Here is a 13,399-nt window from a genome sequence, read left to right as displayed (position 1 = left end):
TGAGTTCATGCCTAATTGCATTTATGATCCATGTTCAAGTAGAGGTGTTTTTTTAATTAAAAAAAAAACCCTTTATGCCTAATTAAGCTTTATATGGGGGGGAAATACCAGGTATTTAAACTCTGCTGCCATACATTTTTAAGGTAGCTTTTATCTGATCTAATTAGAAATCAAATGTGTTGCTTTGAAAGGTTGAAGGTAAATGTGCTATGTAATTTTTCCTGTTTTTTTTTCTTTTATGGCAGATTAAATACAAAGAAAAATTTGATAATGAAATGAAGGATAAGAAACATCTTTACAATCCTCTTGAAAGTGCTACTTTTAGGCAAAGTCAGCTGGCCACTGCCCTGGCGAGCGACGTAAGTTGCTTTCTGCCTCGTGATTGGTAATTTGCAGGATATTATTTTCAGTATGTTTTGATTCTTATTTTGATAGACTTGGCTGTGTGGGAATTATGATACTTAATCAAGATCATGTAATTTCCAAATAATTTTAGAAAACACTGAAGCCTATTTTCTTGAAGCTTTTCTGGGGGGGGAAATAAGTGTTACTGATTACTAATTAATAAGTAGGAATAGTTTTATTAGCAAAACTATTAGTATTATAGCTGATCAAGAGTAGAAATAGATTATAGAGTTTTTCAGAAAAATATTGTATAGTATCATAAATTAATGATTATGGCAATAGTTAGCAAATGTAATTATGCTCATGAAATTGTGCATATTGTAAAATGTACCTGAAACATAGTAGTATATCACAAGGAAATTTCCAGAAATTGTACTTGAGATGGCTTACAAATTCTTTCTTATCTCTTATGTAAATTCTGTGAAATACCTCTTCGTGAGATTTGTTTTCATTTCATATCTTTAAAAATGAAGTTTCAATTTATAAGAAAAGATACCTTAATTTTTTATTAGAATTAGGAAGAGTATAAAAACAGAAACATAGAAAAAATTAATTACTTTACTATAGTTGAATGATGCATAGAGTACCTTTTTAAATATTAAGTTTGAGTGTTGTTGAACTTCCTTTGTTAGAGCATTTAAACCTTTCAACTCCTGTTGCATCTGGGGAACTTAGTATATTTTACTTTTGTTCCTGTTTAGAAGGTACTATAATTTGTGTTCATTAACCAGATATTGTTATCAGCAATTTAAATGGGTGTTTCTGTCTTTTGGAGAAGGAAATGGCAACCCACTCCAGTATTCTTGCCTGGAGAATCCCATGGATGGAGGAGCCTGGTGGGCTACAGTCCACGGGGTCACAAAGAGTCGGAAATGACTTCGCTTTCACCTTCTGTCTTTTAGGACCTTTGGGAATATTCTAATAATTCATTTTTTCTTATTTGATTATTTTTGTGTGTGTACAAGCATAAAGCAAATAGGGCAGGAATATACTTAAAAGAACCTCCAGCATGGTATTCAAAGCTCAAGGTTTAGAATCGGTTGTCTGGATTTGAATCTTGCTCCACCACCTAATATTACACTTTCGTCTTTTTGTGTCTCAGTTTCCTCCTCTGTAAAATGGGCATACTTAAAGTGTTTACTTGCTAAGATTGTGGAGTGTACTTAATACATATAAAATGTTTAAACAGAAAAGTGTTTGAGTCGCAGTAAGTGCTTGATGTTTTCTGTTATTAACATTTTATATTTCCAAAGCAATTGATTGAAAAGAAAAGGTCTACATTGTAATAGAATGAAAACTAACAAAGGTTCTAAAATTGACACAAAATATAATTGGAAGACAATGGTAATTTCTAAAGAGTAAAGCTTCTATTTTCTTTATTTTCTGAAAGCAGAGTTTCAGTTAAAGTTACTTCTTTCTGTTAACATCACCCTTTCTGAGCACATAAACAATAAAAGGAGTTATCAAAATACTTTCAAGTCCCTGGGAAGAACTTTTTTTCATTCAGTAGTAAATGAGCACCATCTAGTGGCTACTTGTGAATTCATTTAATTTAATACCATTAAATAATACTTGGTTGTGTTTAAAATAATAATGGCCATAATGCAAAAGCATAGTGTTTTCTTCTCCTAGATGGTGTTTTGTTCCATGTTATTTTCGTAGGTGAAGTACAAGAAAGACTTTGAGAATATGCATGACCCAGTTTCAGGTCTCCCAGACTTGTTCTTAGACCACGCTTTGAAAGTCAGCAAAATGCTAAGTGGAGTAAGTGGCCTTGGCTAGTGTAGACCTGTGACTCCGTGGCGCCCGCGTGTCTGAAGCGCTTATGAGTGCACCTGCTTCCTAAGGCGAGCCTGGCCTTCACTGCCGCCTCAGTAACTAACTTCATGGAAACTGGTGTCTGTTGCTTAAATCCCACCCAGGCTGTTGCTTTACAAAGCTGGCTCTTTAATATCTCTTGAATACAAACTTTCTTGTGGAATAGCTACTCTTCCAAGTGTTTATGTGAGCATCCTTTCTGTCTTTCTCCTTCCCCTTTCTTTGTAGTAGATTGAAGTCACTTGGAGGTCAGGCTCTTAAGTCAGCGATCTTTTATGCAGGCCAGAACAGAGTGTCTGGTACTCAGAAGGTCTCAGTGGCATAACAGTTGTCTTAGTCTGAATTATGTCTTCTCTAAAAATAAATCTCAAGAGTGTTTGCACTGCTGCTGTACTTTTAGTCTTGTGAAGGTTTCCGTGTTTTCTTCAACACAACAAGGAGGGGAGGGTGTCCTAATTAAAATGTCTGTGTCCGCTGCCCAGTGGCCCATCGCGTCAGAACTTGGCTCTTAGACGCTCTTTCCAACACACAGAGCATCTGAACCCTGATGTCACTGGCTCTCATTACTGATGACCCTGGCTCACCTGTGCCTCTGTTTCCTACACCTCAGAAGGCCCCACATCCGGATGATGAACTCTAATTTGACCTCAAGTTATTTCTATGCCTATTGTAATAATGACTCACTCAAAAATTATCTGCATTTATTATATATCTATCTTGGATCAGGCACAGATTTGATGGCAAAGTATATCGTCAAAGAATGTTAAAAAGTGAAAACAGTCTTCTTCAGGAGATGTGACCACTGTCATGAATGAGAAAACTCTATAGTCATAAGCTGCTTCCCAAACCATTAAATAGTGAGATAACAACTTCAGTTCAGGTTTAAAAATGTCTACGTTTGGCTTTGATATGTTGAAGCTTCTGTTCATTATTTTGTAATCCTCTTCTTGAAATGTTATCTGGGTGAATTCATATTTATGGAGGAAATTAATTAATTATCACTGGCCTTTGGAGGCAAAGCAGCCCATTATTCTTTCCCACCTGTTGAGCAGGGATGAAGGTTGGGAGACTGTCAGGTGCAGAATTAGACTCGGTCCCTGGACACTTAATTCCTGCTGTCCTGCCATTTCAATGCTCATCCTCCTCTGTACAGACGCTCCTGTTTCTTGAGCGACTCTGCTTCAGTTGCACATTTTTAACCATGACTCAGAGATGTGCTTCTAAAAATCAGTATGTTTCTGAGATCTGAGCCTCTGCTTTCTTCATAGGTAGTCTTTGCTCATCCAGCTTGATCATTGCATTTGCGTTTGACCTTGACTCTTACTTATCCCTGTGTGGGTTAATTTCCTTCGAATGTGAGGATTCATGTATAAATAAGTCAGTAAAAATGTCATGGTCGTAATTCAAAAATTTGGATTACCATGAAGAATGTAGGCCACTCATAGGCAATATTTCTTTTTGAAAATATTGACCTTTATTTTATAATAGTGGTGAAAAACAATAATAGTAATTGTTTTTATTTTCTCTTAGAGAAAACTCATCAAATTCATGTCTTACACTTGTTTTATATACCACTTGTAAAGTTTAAGCCTTCATCTTTTCTAGATCATATTTATTCTCCATAGAAAAATTGTAGCTGACCGGTTGCTTCATGAAGAGAAAATTTGAGTCAAGAAAGTTGTTACTCTGAAGTCTCTACTTATTAAAGTTGCACGATATTACATTGGTTCAAATTTATTATATGTCAGAATTGCCTTCTTTTAAATTTTAATGTAAAGAGAATTAGAATTTTGTTGATTTATAAAGGCAACTTAATTTTAGTAAAAGATTGAGTAAGAGAATGCTTAAACAGGCATTCTACCAGAATTAGTTGTCAGTTTGTTATAAATGGCTGGTTTTTAAAGACCTCTAAATGTCTTTGATATAAATCGTAATTTGAAAAATTTTACTGTGCAGAGTAAAATTAGTGCCTTATTAGTTTGTACAACCATACTGATTAAATTGGAGGGGATATTTTTCTTTGAGAAATAGAACACTGTTAGCTTTCAGGTTGTTTTTTTTTTTTTTTAACTTTGCATAAATTAAAAAAGTGTATATTGTGTTACTCTGTGTAACTCCCACTAGGAGGCAACAGAGACTCTTATATAAGAAAAAGCAAGTATTGATCATTCTTTTGCAGATCTTAGTTCAAATAGGGTGATTTTCTTTGGTTTTAAAACAGGAGTTTCTGAAGTTCTCTGTAACTAAAATAGATCATTGAGTGACGGGCAGTATTTTTTGACCTTTTCTCAATCTATAACCATTATTCCAGATACAGTTCTAGACTATTAGTTCTGGATTTTAACTTAGTAATGGAATGTATCCTAGCTTGTTACATACCTTTCATATCTATTTTATAAATATATTTTATAAAATTACTTCTAATTAAATCATGACATCTCTAAGTATATTGTTATTTTTTGAAATTATCTTTTAAAAAAATTAGCAGAGAAGCTAAAATTCAGAACTTGTTCTCTTTGGTCAAGATGTGCTATGTGAACATTTTCATGAGCTTCCTGGGGGTGCTATTCTCCCTTAAAGTATTCTGGTTAGAGTTTGGGCGATACATGTCTTAGTTCCCTAATTGACTGAAAATGCCTCTGGGGACCTTGCTGTGTCCCCAGGGAAAGCAGTTTTCCTGTGTAGGCCACTTGGAGCTTCCATCCTTCCCATCCTTGGCACTGAGGCCTCCTCTTGTTTCACTCTGGATCACTGGAGCATATCCTAGGCCTCAGTGTCCTAGCTTGTTCCTGCTCCCGTTCTAATGCTGCTTGCCTCTCCCTCCACTCTACACTAAATTGCCATTTTCATTGAAATCCTCATTGTCGAAGAAGCAACCAACTCTAGCTTAAGTCTCTGTATACCTGAGTGTTTGAGAGTTACCATTTACCTCTAAAAGTTTTCCAAATAAGGCAAAATTACTAAGTGTCCAATCTCCAGTGGTAAAAATCATAAAGCAGTGTTTGTCTTTTTGCTGCCTGCTATGTTTAGAGTCCTACACTTGCCAAATTTGGCATTCTTATCCATTCTGTTCTCTTCCAAATCCACCTTTTTGTCTGTATATAAAAAGTGTCTTAATCCTTAAAAATTTTCTTCACCTTAAAAATTCGACCAATCATACCCAGATGCCTTGGTTTCTCTTTCAGCCACCTCCTGCCTTCTCCTTTTAGGAAAGTTAGTTGAATTCTTTCTCTCCCTCTCATTTTCCTTATGATCCATTACATACAACTTTTTTTTCCTTTCCTGACTCCAGCTTTCCTTTCATCTGTTCCTCTCTTTCCTTCTCTTCTTGTAGATGCAGTTATTAATAAATGCATTTCTGTTCTAGGATAAGGGCAAGGCCAAGTGCCTTTATTTTGCCCACTCTGCCTGCTCACACAAGTTACGGGCTTTTCCACCGTCACTTCCCAGTGCTGCAAAGAGTATTGATGTTGTGTTTAGAGCCAGTAGTCCTCTGCTTCTCTCGAGTGTTTTAGATGCTGTTCACATGGACCGCCTAGAGCTGGTCCATCTCTCATTGTCGCTTTAGCTCAGGGTCAGCAATCTACATGACCAGCTGACAGCAGATGGGAACTTAGGAGCGGCTTTGCAACTCTTGTTCGCTTGCGTTTTTCAGTGTGCCCTCCTACCTATTAGTTGCTTTTAACAGACCCTTCTATTCTTACTTTATTTTTGTGTTCTTATTTTTAGCGAGAATATAGAAAGGTTTTTGAGGAAAACAAAGGCCTGTATCATTTTGATGTGGATGCTGCGGAACACCTGCACCATAAAGGCAATGCCATGCTCCAGAGTCAGGTACGAGGCCTCCCCTGCCTGGACTCAGTAACACTCACTGCCGGCACCTCCACCGCTGGAAAGGATGTGCATCGTGAGAAAAATCTCAAACTCTGTTCTCTCTATATTTATTAGGTTAGGGAAGCTTGAACCGTGTTTCGACAGGCAGGCATTTCATAATATTATAGTTACTATACACAGTTAAAAACTTACAAGATAAGAGTTAATTAATTAATTAATGGTCAAATCTCATAATAATGAAAACTTTTATAGTGTGCTGGTCATTTTGAGCTGCACAAGTATAATTTTCCAGGCATAAAGTTTATTATAATTTTTCAGCTTTGTTGTAAGTGTATTAAAAATGGGAAATTATCTTACCAGTGTATTTTGCCTTAATGTTTCTTTCAACTATGAAAGTCTATGTACTCTCTGAAAGAAGCTTTTAAAAATATCTTTTTCCTTGAATACATTAAGTTGATAACTTTTTAAATTCTGAATTTCAGTAATTGAAAAAAGATATTATTTCCAGCATCTATTAAGATAAAACTTAAATCACTCTTTCAAATATACCCCAGTGGAACATAAATTCCATAATGATTTGATATCTGCCTTCATTTATTTAAAAAATATACAAACCAGCTCTGCTTTAAGGTATGGAAGTATACATTTTTTAATCTTTGGATTTTTATTTTTATTTTGTTTCCCCACAAAATTTTACCCTAACATAGTGTTCACTTTCATTGATCATTCTAGTATACTTCTCTAAAACAAAAATATTCCTAAAAACAGGAATTAAAAAATTCGTTATATGTCCTGCTACCACAAAGTTCTGTTTTGAAAAGATTCTTTTGGATTTAAATACCATTACAATTATTTTTAATTTTAAAAATAATCCCCTTCTTCAGGGGATCTTCCTGAGCTGGGAATCGATCCGGGGTCTCCCGCATTGCAGGCAGACACTTTACCGTCTGAGCCACCAGGGAAGCCCCTAAAATTATTTTTATTATAATGCAACTTAAGAACCAATTTCATTAAGTAATTTTTATATATAAGGATTTTAGTGAAAATACATATCTCAATAAAATGAATCATGATGAAAACTATGAATTTAATTTAAAAAGGTGTATTGTTAAAAAAGCCAACCACTCTTGCAGCTTGCAGAATATAATTCTAGTTTTTGTTTTTAGGAGATAGAGAATATTGATCATTTGATAAACCGAAATAGATAAAGGTTGATTATGATGAATAAATAATTCATGATATGATATAATTAAATAATGCTTAGCAAAACTGAAGGAAGTCACCTAAAAGCTCTGTGTGTGTGTTTCACTCAGTGTCTGTGGGAAAATTTAGCAGCCCCAAAGAACACTGTCCTTCCTTTGTCAGAAGAACAGACAGTCGCAGTTCGGGTTTTCTTTTTGTTCATGATTTACTGATAGGCATCAAAGTTTTCACAGTGATCTCTCTTTGTCTCTTATATCCTCTGTCTCAGCCTCTCTGTGTCTTATCTCTGTTTATATATATATGTACCTATGTACATATGTATATATATACCTATACATGTGTGTATATTAATGGCATGTGTGTATACATATATAACTCCACGTGTGATATATATCTATCTGTCCCAGCTGTTTACATATACATGTCCTAGAACTACATTATTTAATTCTAAACCATTCATATCCCTTAAGAACTTTAATATGTTACCTGTTTCCTTTCTTTGTATATCATTAACCACAGGGATCAACCTAGTGATCAACCTAAATGGCCAGAATATTGTGATTTTTAGAAAACAGGGTGATCGATTTTGCACATATATTTTACTTTGCTCTGTTTATATAAGGGCTTGTGAGCTTTATGTGCCATTTATACTTTTTTTTCAATGAAGGTGAAATACAAAGAAGAGTATGAGAAAAATAAGGGGAAATCGATGCTTGAATTTGTTGAGACACCGTCGTATCAAGTTTCAAAGGAGGCTCAGAAGATGCAGAGTGAGGTGAGTCTTTTTGTTTTGCTGTCAACTGTTTAGTGCGAATTTGATGTTTTGTCAATGAAAGGAACCATTACAGTGGTTCAGAAGGCTTAGTGCGTCCGGAAGGAAGTATACTGCACTGGCCAGACCAAGGAATCTGCACTGTAGACCCAGGCATCTAGTCCAGGTCATTGATTTTCTTTTTCCTGGCCCTCCGTTTCCCAGTTTTCCCATTTGGCAAATATGAATACTAGGCCAGGTGAGCTCTTGCATTCCGTGATGATAAAATTGACACTTTCAGGCTGCGTCCATGTGAAATTACGACGAGCAGGTAAAAACTAAAAGGGCTGGTTCCTTTACTTACCTTTTTTTTTTGTAATGAGAATAGAGCTAACATTTGTTAAGTACTTACTCTGTGCTAGGTGACAGGCTGAATGTTTTATATATGTTGGCTCGTTTAATCCTCTCAAGGTAATGATGCTAGGTAAGTATATTCCTAGACTGATAATGCATCCACTAAAATTGTCTTACCTAAAATTACATATTTAATAAGTGGTAATGGGTAAAAGTCATAAATGATTCCCTTTTTCCTGTTAATTTATTTAACTGATTCTCCCCCTACCCCTGGCTAATAATCAGTGATATCAGAAAGTTTCAAGGAAGTTTCAAGACATCAAGAGATCAATTATAAGTTGCTTAGTTTTTTCTACGTGTCCATTTAATTCTCTACTTAAGATAATGCTAGGTCACATCCACGTAGTCTCCTGACACTGGTTCCTGTCTACCCCAATGAGATTTCTTCTGCTGTTTTTTTTTGAGGGGGGCACTGGGGGTGAATGTGGGCAGAGGGGCATAAGACACCAGACACAGATGGTTTTGTCTACAGACACATCCAGTTTTTGTGGGTACAACCAAGTTTTTACTTCAAAGGGACAGAAGTAGTGGGCAGTTACTATCAGCTGGTTACAACCACTGTGCTAGACTCCAGACATGCTCAACGGGCAAATCTTTTCTAGTTTTTAAAAACAACATCAAAACAGGGCAAAATGATAATTTATTTTTTCTTTTTATTTGGCTGCACTGAGTGGCTTGTGGGATCTTTGTTCTCTGACCAGGAATTGAACTCTGGCCTTGGCAGTGAAAGCACCGAGCCCTAACCACTGGACCTCCAGGAAATTCCCAAGAAATGATCATTTCTAGATAGCAAAACCCTCCTAGGAATTTAGTAAACGTTACATGTGCTTTGTTGAAATGTTTTGATTCATCTTCTCAGACAAAGGGCATGTAGAATACTGTGGCTTGTTGAATTTCAGAGTTGTTTAATTTCTTCTTCAGGGGAGAGAGGAGAAAATAATTACCTGTATTTTTCACAGCTCGTGTTTTCTTGAGCCAATAAAGGGGAATTTGAGCAAGAACCATTCAGTGACTGTTTTACCCGAGTCAGTCATTTCTTTTTAAGTGAACTGACAGAGCAGGTGAACTTGATCAAAATTCAAAAGCCCTTCAAAGCCACATTTAATGGGATGGCTCACTGGAATATCTTTTGTTCCAGTCTGTTTGGGCTGCCCTAACAAAGTGCCACAGAGTGGGTAGCTAGAGCAGTAGAAACTTGTTTCTCATAGTTGTGGAGGCCGGAGGCCTGAGGTCAGGCTGCCAGCATGCTGAATTCTGGGGTGCAGACTGCCGCCTTCTTGTATCCTCACAGGATGGAGAGCAGGGAGAGGAAGGAAGCAGGCTTGTTAGTGACTCTTTGAAGGACATGAATCCCATGCATAGTCTCTCGTGTATGATGGCCTCATCTAATCCTCATCACGTCCTGAAGGCCCCACCTCCTAATGTTATCATGTTGTGGGTGGGATAGGGGTTCAACATATGGGCTTTGGAGGCACATATTCAGTCCATAGCACCTTGTCTGCATTTCGAGAACAGTATATAAAGTGTTGTATGTATCCTTCACATCACCTTCTTCTCTTTCACTGCTAGTTGCTGTTAGTGCTCATTAGTGTCCGTCATTGCTAGGGCCAGATTTCAAATTAATTTCCCTCTGCCTTGTTGTCAGTGATCCACAGCCCAGATAAAGGTTTCTCCTTTCATGAGCCATTTGCCTTCTCTGGAAGTTTAAGACTATATGAAATTGTCAGGTAAATGTACCTGAGAGACACAGGTCTCGAAAATCATGTTGCTTTTGTCCAACATGAAGAAGGAGGTACTGGTGTCTCAGGCTTACCCTCATTCTCTCCCGGCCCTGCTGCACTCCACTTGCCTGTACCTCTTCCTCAGTCACAGGAACACCCCCGCTGGGGACCCTTGTACCATTCTGGTCTCATGGTTCCTTGATTTTTCTCCTGTACTGGTTCACTTACTTTCCTCTCACCAAGAAATCCTGGAATGTAAATGCATGCTTAATATATCCTCCTGTTGCATTTCTGTATTAGGAATGATGGTAGCTTGTGATCTGAGAGATTATGTTAAGGTTGGAGTTTTTTTCCTGTTAGTAAGAAGACTCAGAGGTAGTATAATTATATAAGAAAAACATCAATTTTGTTCCAGGAACTCTTGTTCTGTTATCTTTTCAACTGTCACTGGTATTTTCTAAATTTAAAATTATGTGGTCTTATTTTACAGAAAGTTTACAGAGAGGATTTTGAGAAGGATATTAAAGGAAGGTCATCAATGGATTTAGACAAGACTCCAGAGTTTTTACATGTAAAGTACATCACCAACCTTCTGAAGGAGGTATGATCGTACAATTTACTCTATAGTTCTGCAAGAGAAATAGCCCAGAAAATATGCGCTAATCAATTCTCTACTAATTCTCTTATTCAGTGTTTTGAGTTATTCATCCATTACTCTTTCCTTCACTTTGACCTTTACTAATAGAGTTTTATGTTTTCATTAAAAACAGGAAAGTGTTAATATTTCCATTTAATGCTGAAGGAAGAAATGACCCAGATTTCCTTGAAAAACTTGAAAAATACTTTGATTTTATGTTTGGCTTGTAGCTTAGAATCTCTATAAGTAGCTTTATAGCAGTTAGTTTTTTAAAAAAATATTTTCAGTGTGGATGAGGTTAGCTTGATTCTCTCAAATTTAGTTATTATAAACCACATATTAGAACCAGGTTTTTCTGTAACTTCTCGGCAGCGTTCTCATGACATTTGATATCAGAAATGAGGTGATGTGTGAAGGTCTGGATAAATGGTACATTTATAAGTGGCTTGTGTTCTAAGTAGGGAAAAAATAATATATTTAGCATATACAGCATAAGAATTCATTTCCATTTTTCATTTTATACTTAGCAGCATTTCCCCCCAGTCCCTAAACTTAGTGGTACATTTTGGCTCACAATGTTATTAAATTTGTTGAACATTAAGGCCCTCAAATCTAACAATTAAAAATATCATGTTCACAGTTTTAAAAGTTTTGTTTTTGTTTCTGCTTTTTTTAAAAAAAATAGTTTCTAAGTAACTTGAAACTCTTTCAGTTCTTTGTTTAAATAGTTTCTCTTTAAGTTAAGAGAAAGCATCAGAGAACCCATTTCATCCTAAATTTTGAACTGAAGAAACTATCCCTGAAAGAAGTGTCTTAAACCAGTGGAACAGAGTACAATTACCTGCATAGATGTTAATCATTGTGAACTTCTTTAATAACGAAATACCAACTGGCTTTAGCATTTAACTACTCGTAGAAATTTAATATGATTCACTGTTGTAATGTATGCTGGGCTGAAGTAGGCATATCATGGAAGAGAATTCTTGCTACCCTATCTCTTCTCACTTCTAGTTCCTATAAAATTTTTTGAAGTTAAAGGCTGACCGTGTGACAACTTCCTGCTATTATTGTCTTCTATTTAAATAATATGCACTATTTACATGCATTTTTTAAAAGAGAGTCTTTTTATTATTTACATACAAATGAAAATATGAGATCTATTTTGAGAATTGTAAGTGACTTTAATATACATGCTATTGCCATTTTCTTTTATTTTTCTCTGTGAATGAATCTTATTTTAGGCTTATTGATTTAGAATGTTGCACCAGTATAAGAAAAAAGCCCAGAGACTATGATTAAAAATCTTTTAATTAAGTTACTGATACTGATATCTAATTTTAAAAAGAGACTTATGACTTAATGAAATTGTGAGTTCGCTTTAAATGTGTAAACATTTAGCTTCAAATTGTCTTTGCATTCTTTATGGTTTTTGCATTTCTGTTGTGATATAATGTATCTTTTTATACTTAATTTGATTCCCTCAACTGTCCTCGATACTGGTATAGCAAGTATTTTTATTTTCATTTTGTCCATGTGAAAATCAAGGCTCAGTTACTTAAAGTCCTCTTGAAGGTCACAAGACCAACAAGTGAAAGAATCCAGGTCATTTAACTCCAGAGCTCTTTCCAAAATTACATGCGGGTCATTACAATGTCTTGTAGGCTATTAGTTAAGCAGAGGACCAGCTAATTTAATTAAACTGGACAAAGAGAAAATAACATCAAATGAACCCTAGAATTAACCAGAACGTGATTTCTTATCCTTAAAGGAAGTTTCATCTTTCATCTGACAAGTTAATCATAAAGGCAACTTAGCTGAATTAGATTAAGATAGACATTGTTTTCATAATTCAGTTAGTAAGAAGACAGAAATTCATTAGCACAAACCAAAAAAACCATATTATATGTACAGATTAAAGACATTTGGATCTACTTAAAATATTATGTTAAAATGGCTGAAATTCAGACTATATATTATCAATCTGTAGGAAATTATTTGGTTTTACAAATCTTTGAATAAAATGGAAACAAAAAATTGGCTACATCAGTCGTTTTGATTTTGTAATTTTTCATTCCTTTCCAATTATGTTCTTTTAATGATTCATATTTTATAGACAGCTTTCAAAGAAATACTTCAAGTAATTAGTAAGAAGCATGCATTCTTAAGACCTTCCTTACCATTTAAAGGGAAGAGGGGTGGGATGGTTAGGGAGATGGATGGGGTGGGGAAAGGTTCAAAAGAGAGGGGATATATGTATACCTATGGCTGATTCATGTTGAGGTTTGACAGAAAACAGCAAAATTCTGTAAAGCAATTATCCTTCAATAAAAAAATCAATAAATTTTGAAAAAGGAAGATATCTTTTAAAAATATGGCTCCAATATGGTACCAAAACATGTGGGAAGACAGGATAAAAGAAAAAAGATTGATAGTATTGGCAACCACACAACCATGACTAAAAAAGAAAATGAAGTATCTGTAGGAAATAAAGAGCAGGAATGCTCAGAAATCTGGTTCATTCCTTTCTAGAAATATTTTCTTTCTGTGGTCTGTGGAAACACATGTAAAACAGTGTATAAATTAAAGAGTTTCCCAGTAAATTTCAAACAGTAATAT

At 35.5% G+C, this 13,399-nt stretch overlaps 1 protein-coding gene across 1 annotated transcript in view; it reads left to right on the top strand.

The window, feature by feature from the left end:
* The window catches only part of NEBL (nebulette), a 115,108-nt gene that overhangs the window by 43,165 nt on the left and 58,544 nt on the right, over window positions 1–13,399 (top strand). Inside the window, exons 8-12 of the mRNA XM_052651053.1 lie at window positions 246–359; window positions 2,068–2,169; window positions 5,953–6,057; window positions 7,928–8,035; window positions 10,637–10,747. Coding sequence (XP_052507013.1) covers window positions 246–359; window positions 2,068–2,169; window positions 5,953–6,057; window positions 7,928–8,035; window positions 10,637–10,747 — 540 coding nt within the window. The remainder of the gene's footprint in view (window positions 1–245; window positions 360–2,067; window positions 2,170–5,952; window positions 6,058–7,927; window positions 8,036–10,636; window positions 10,748–13,399) is intronic.

This window comes from Budorcas taxicolor, chromosome 13, assembly GCF_023091745.1.
Source record: "Budorcas taxicolor isolate Tak-1 chromosome 13, Takin1.1, whole genome shotgun sequence".
Lineage (NCBI taxonomy): Eukaryota > Metazoa > Chordata > Mammalia > Artiodactyla > Bovidae > Budorcas > Budorcas taxicolor.
This window is presented reverse-complemented; position numbering and strand designations above follow the sequence as displayed.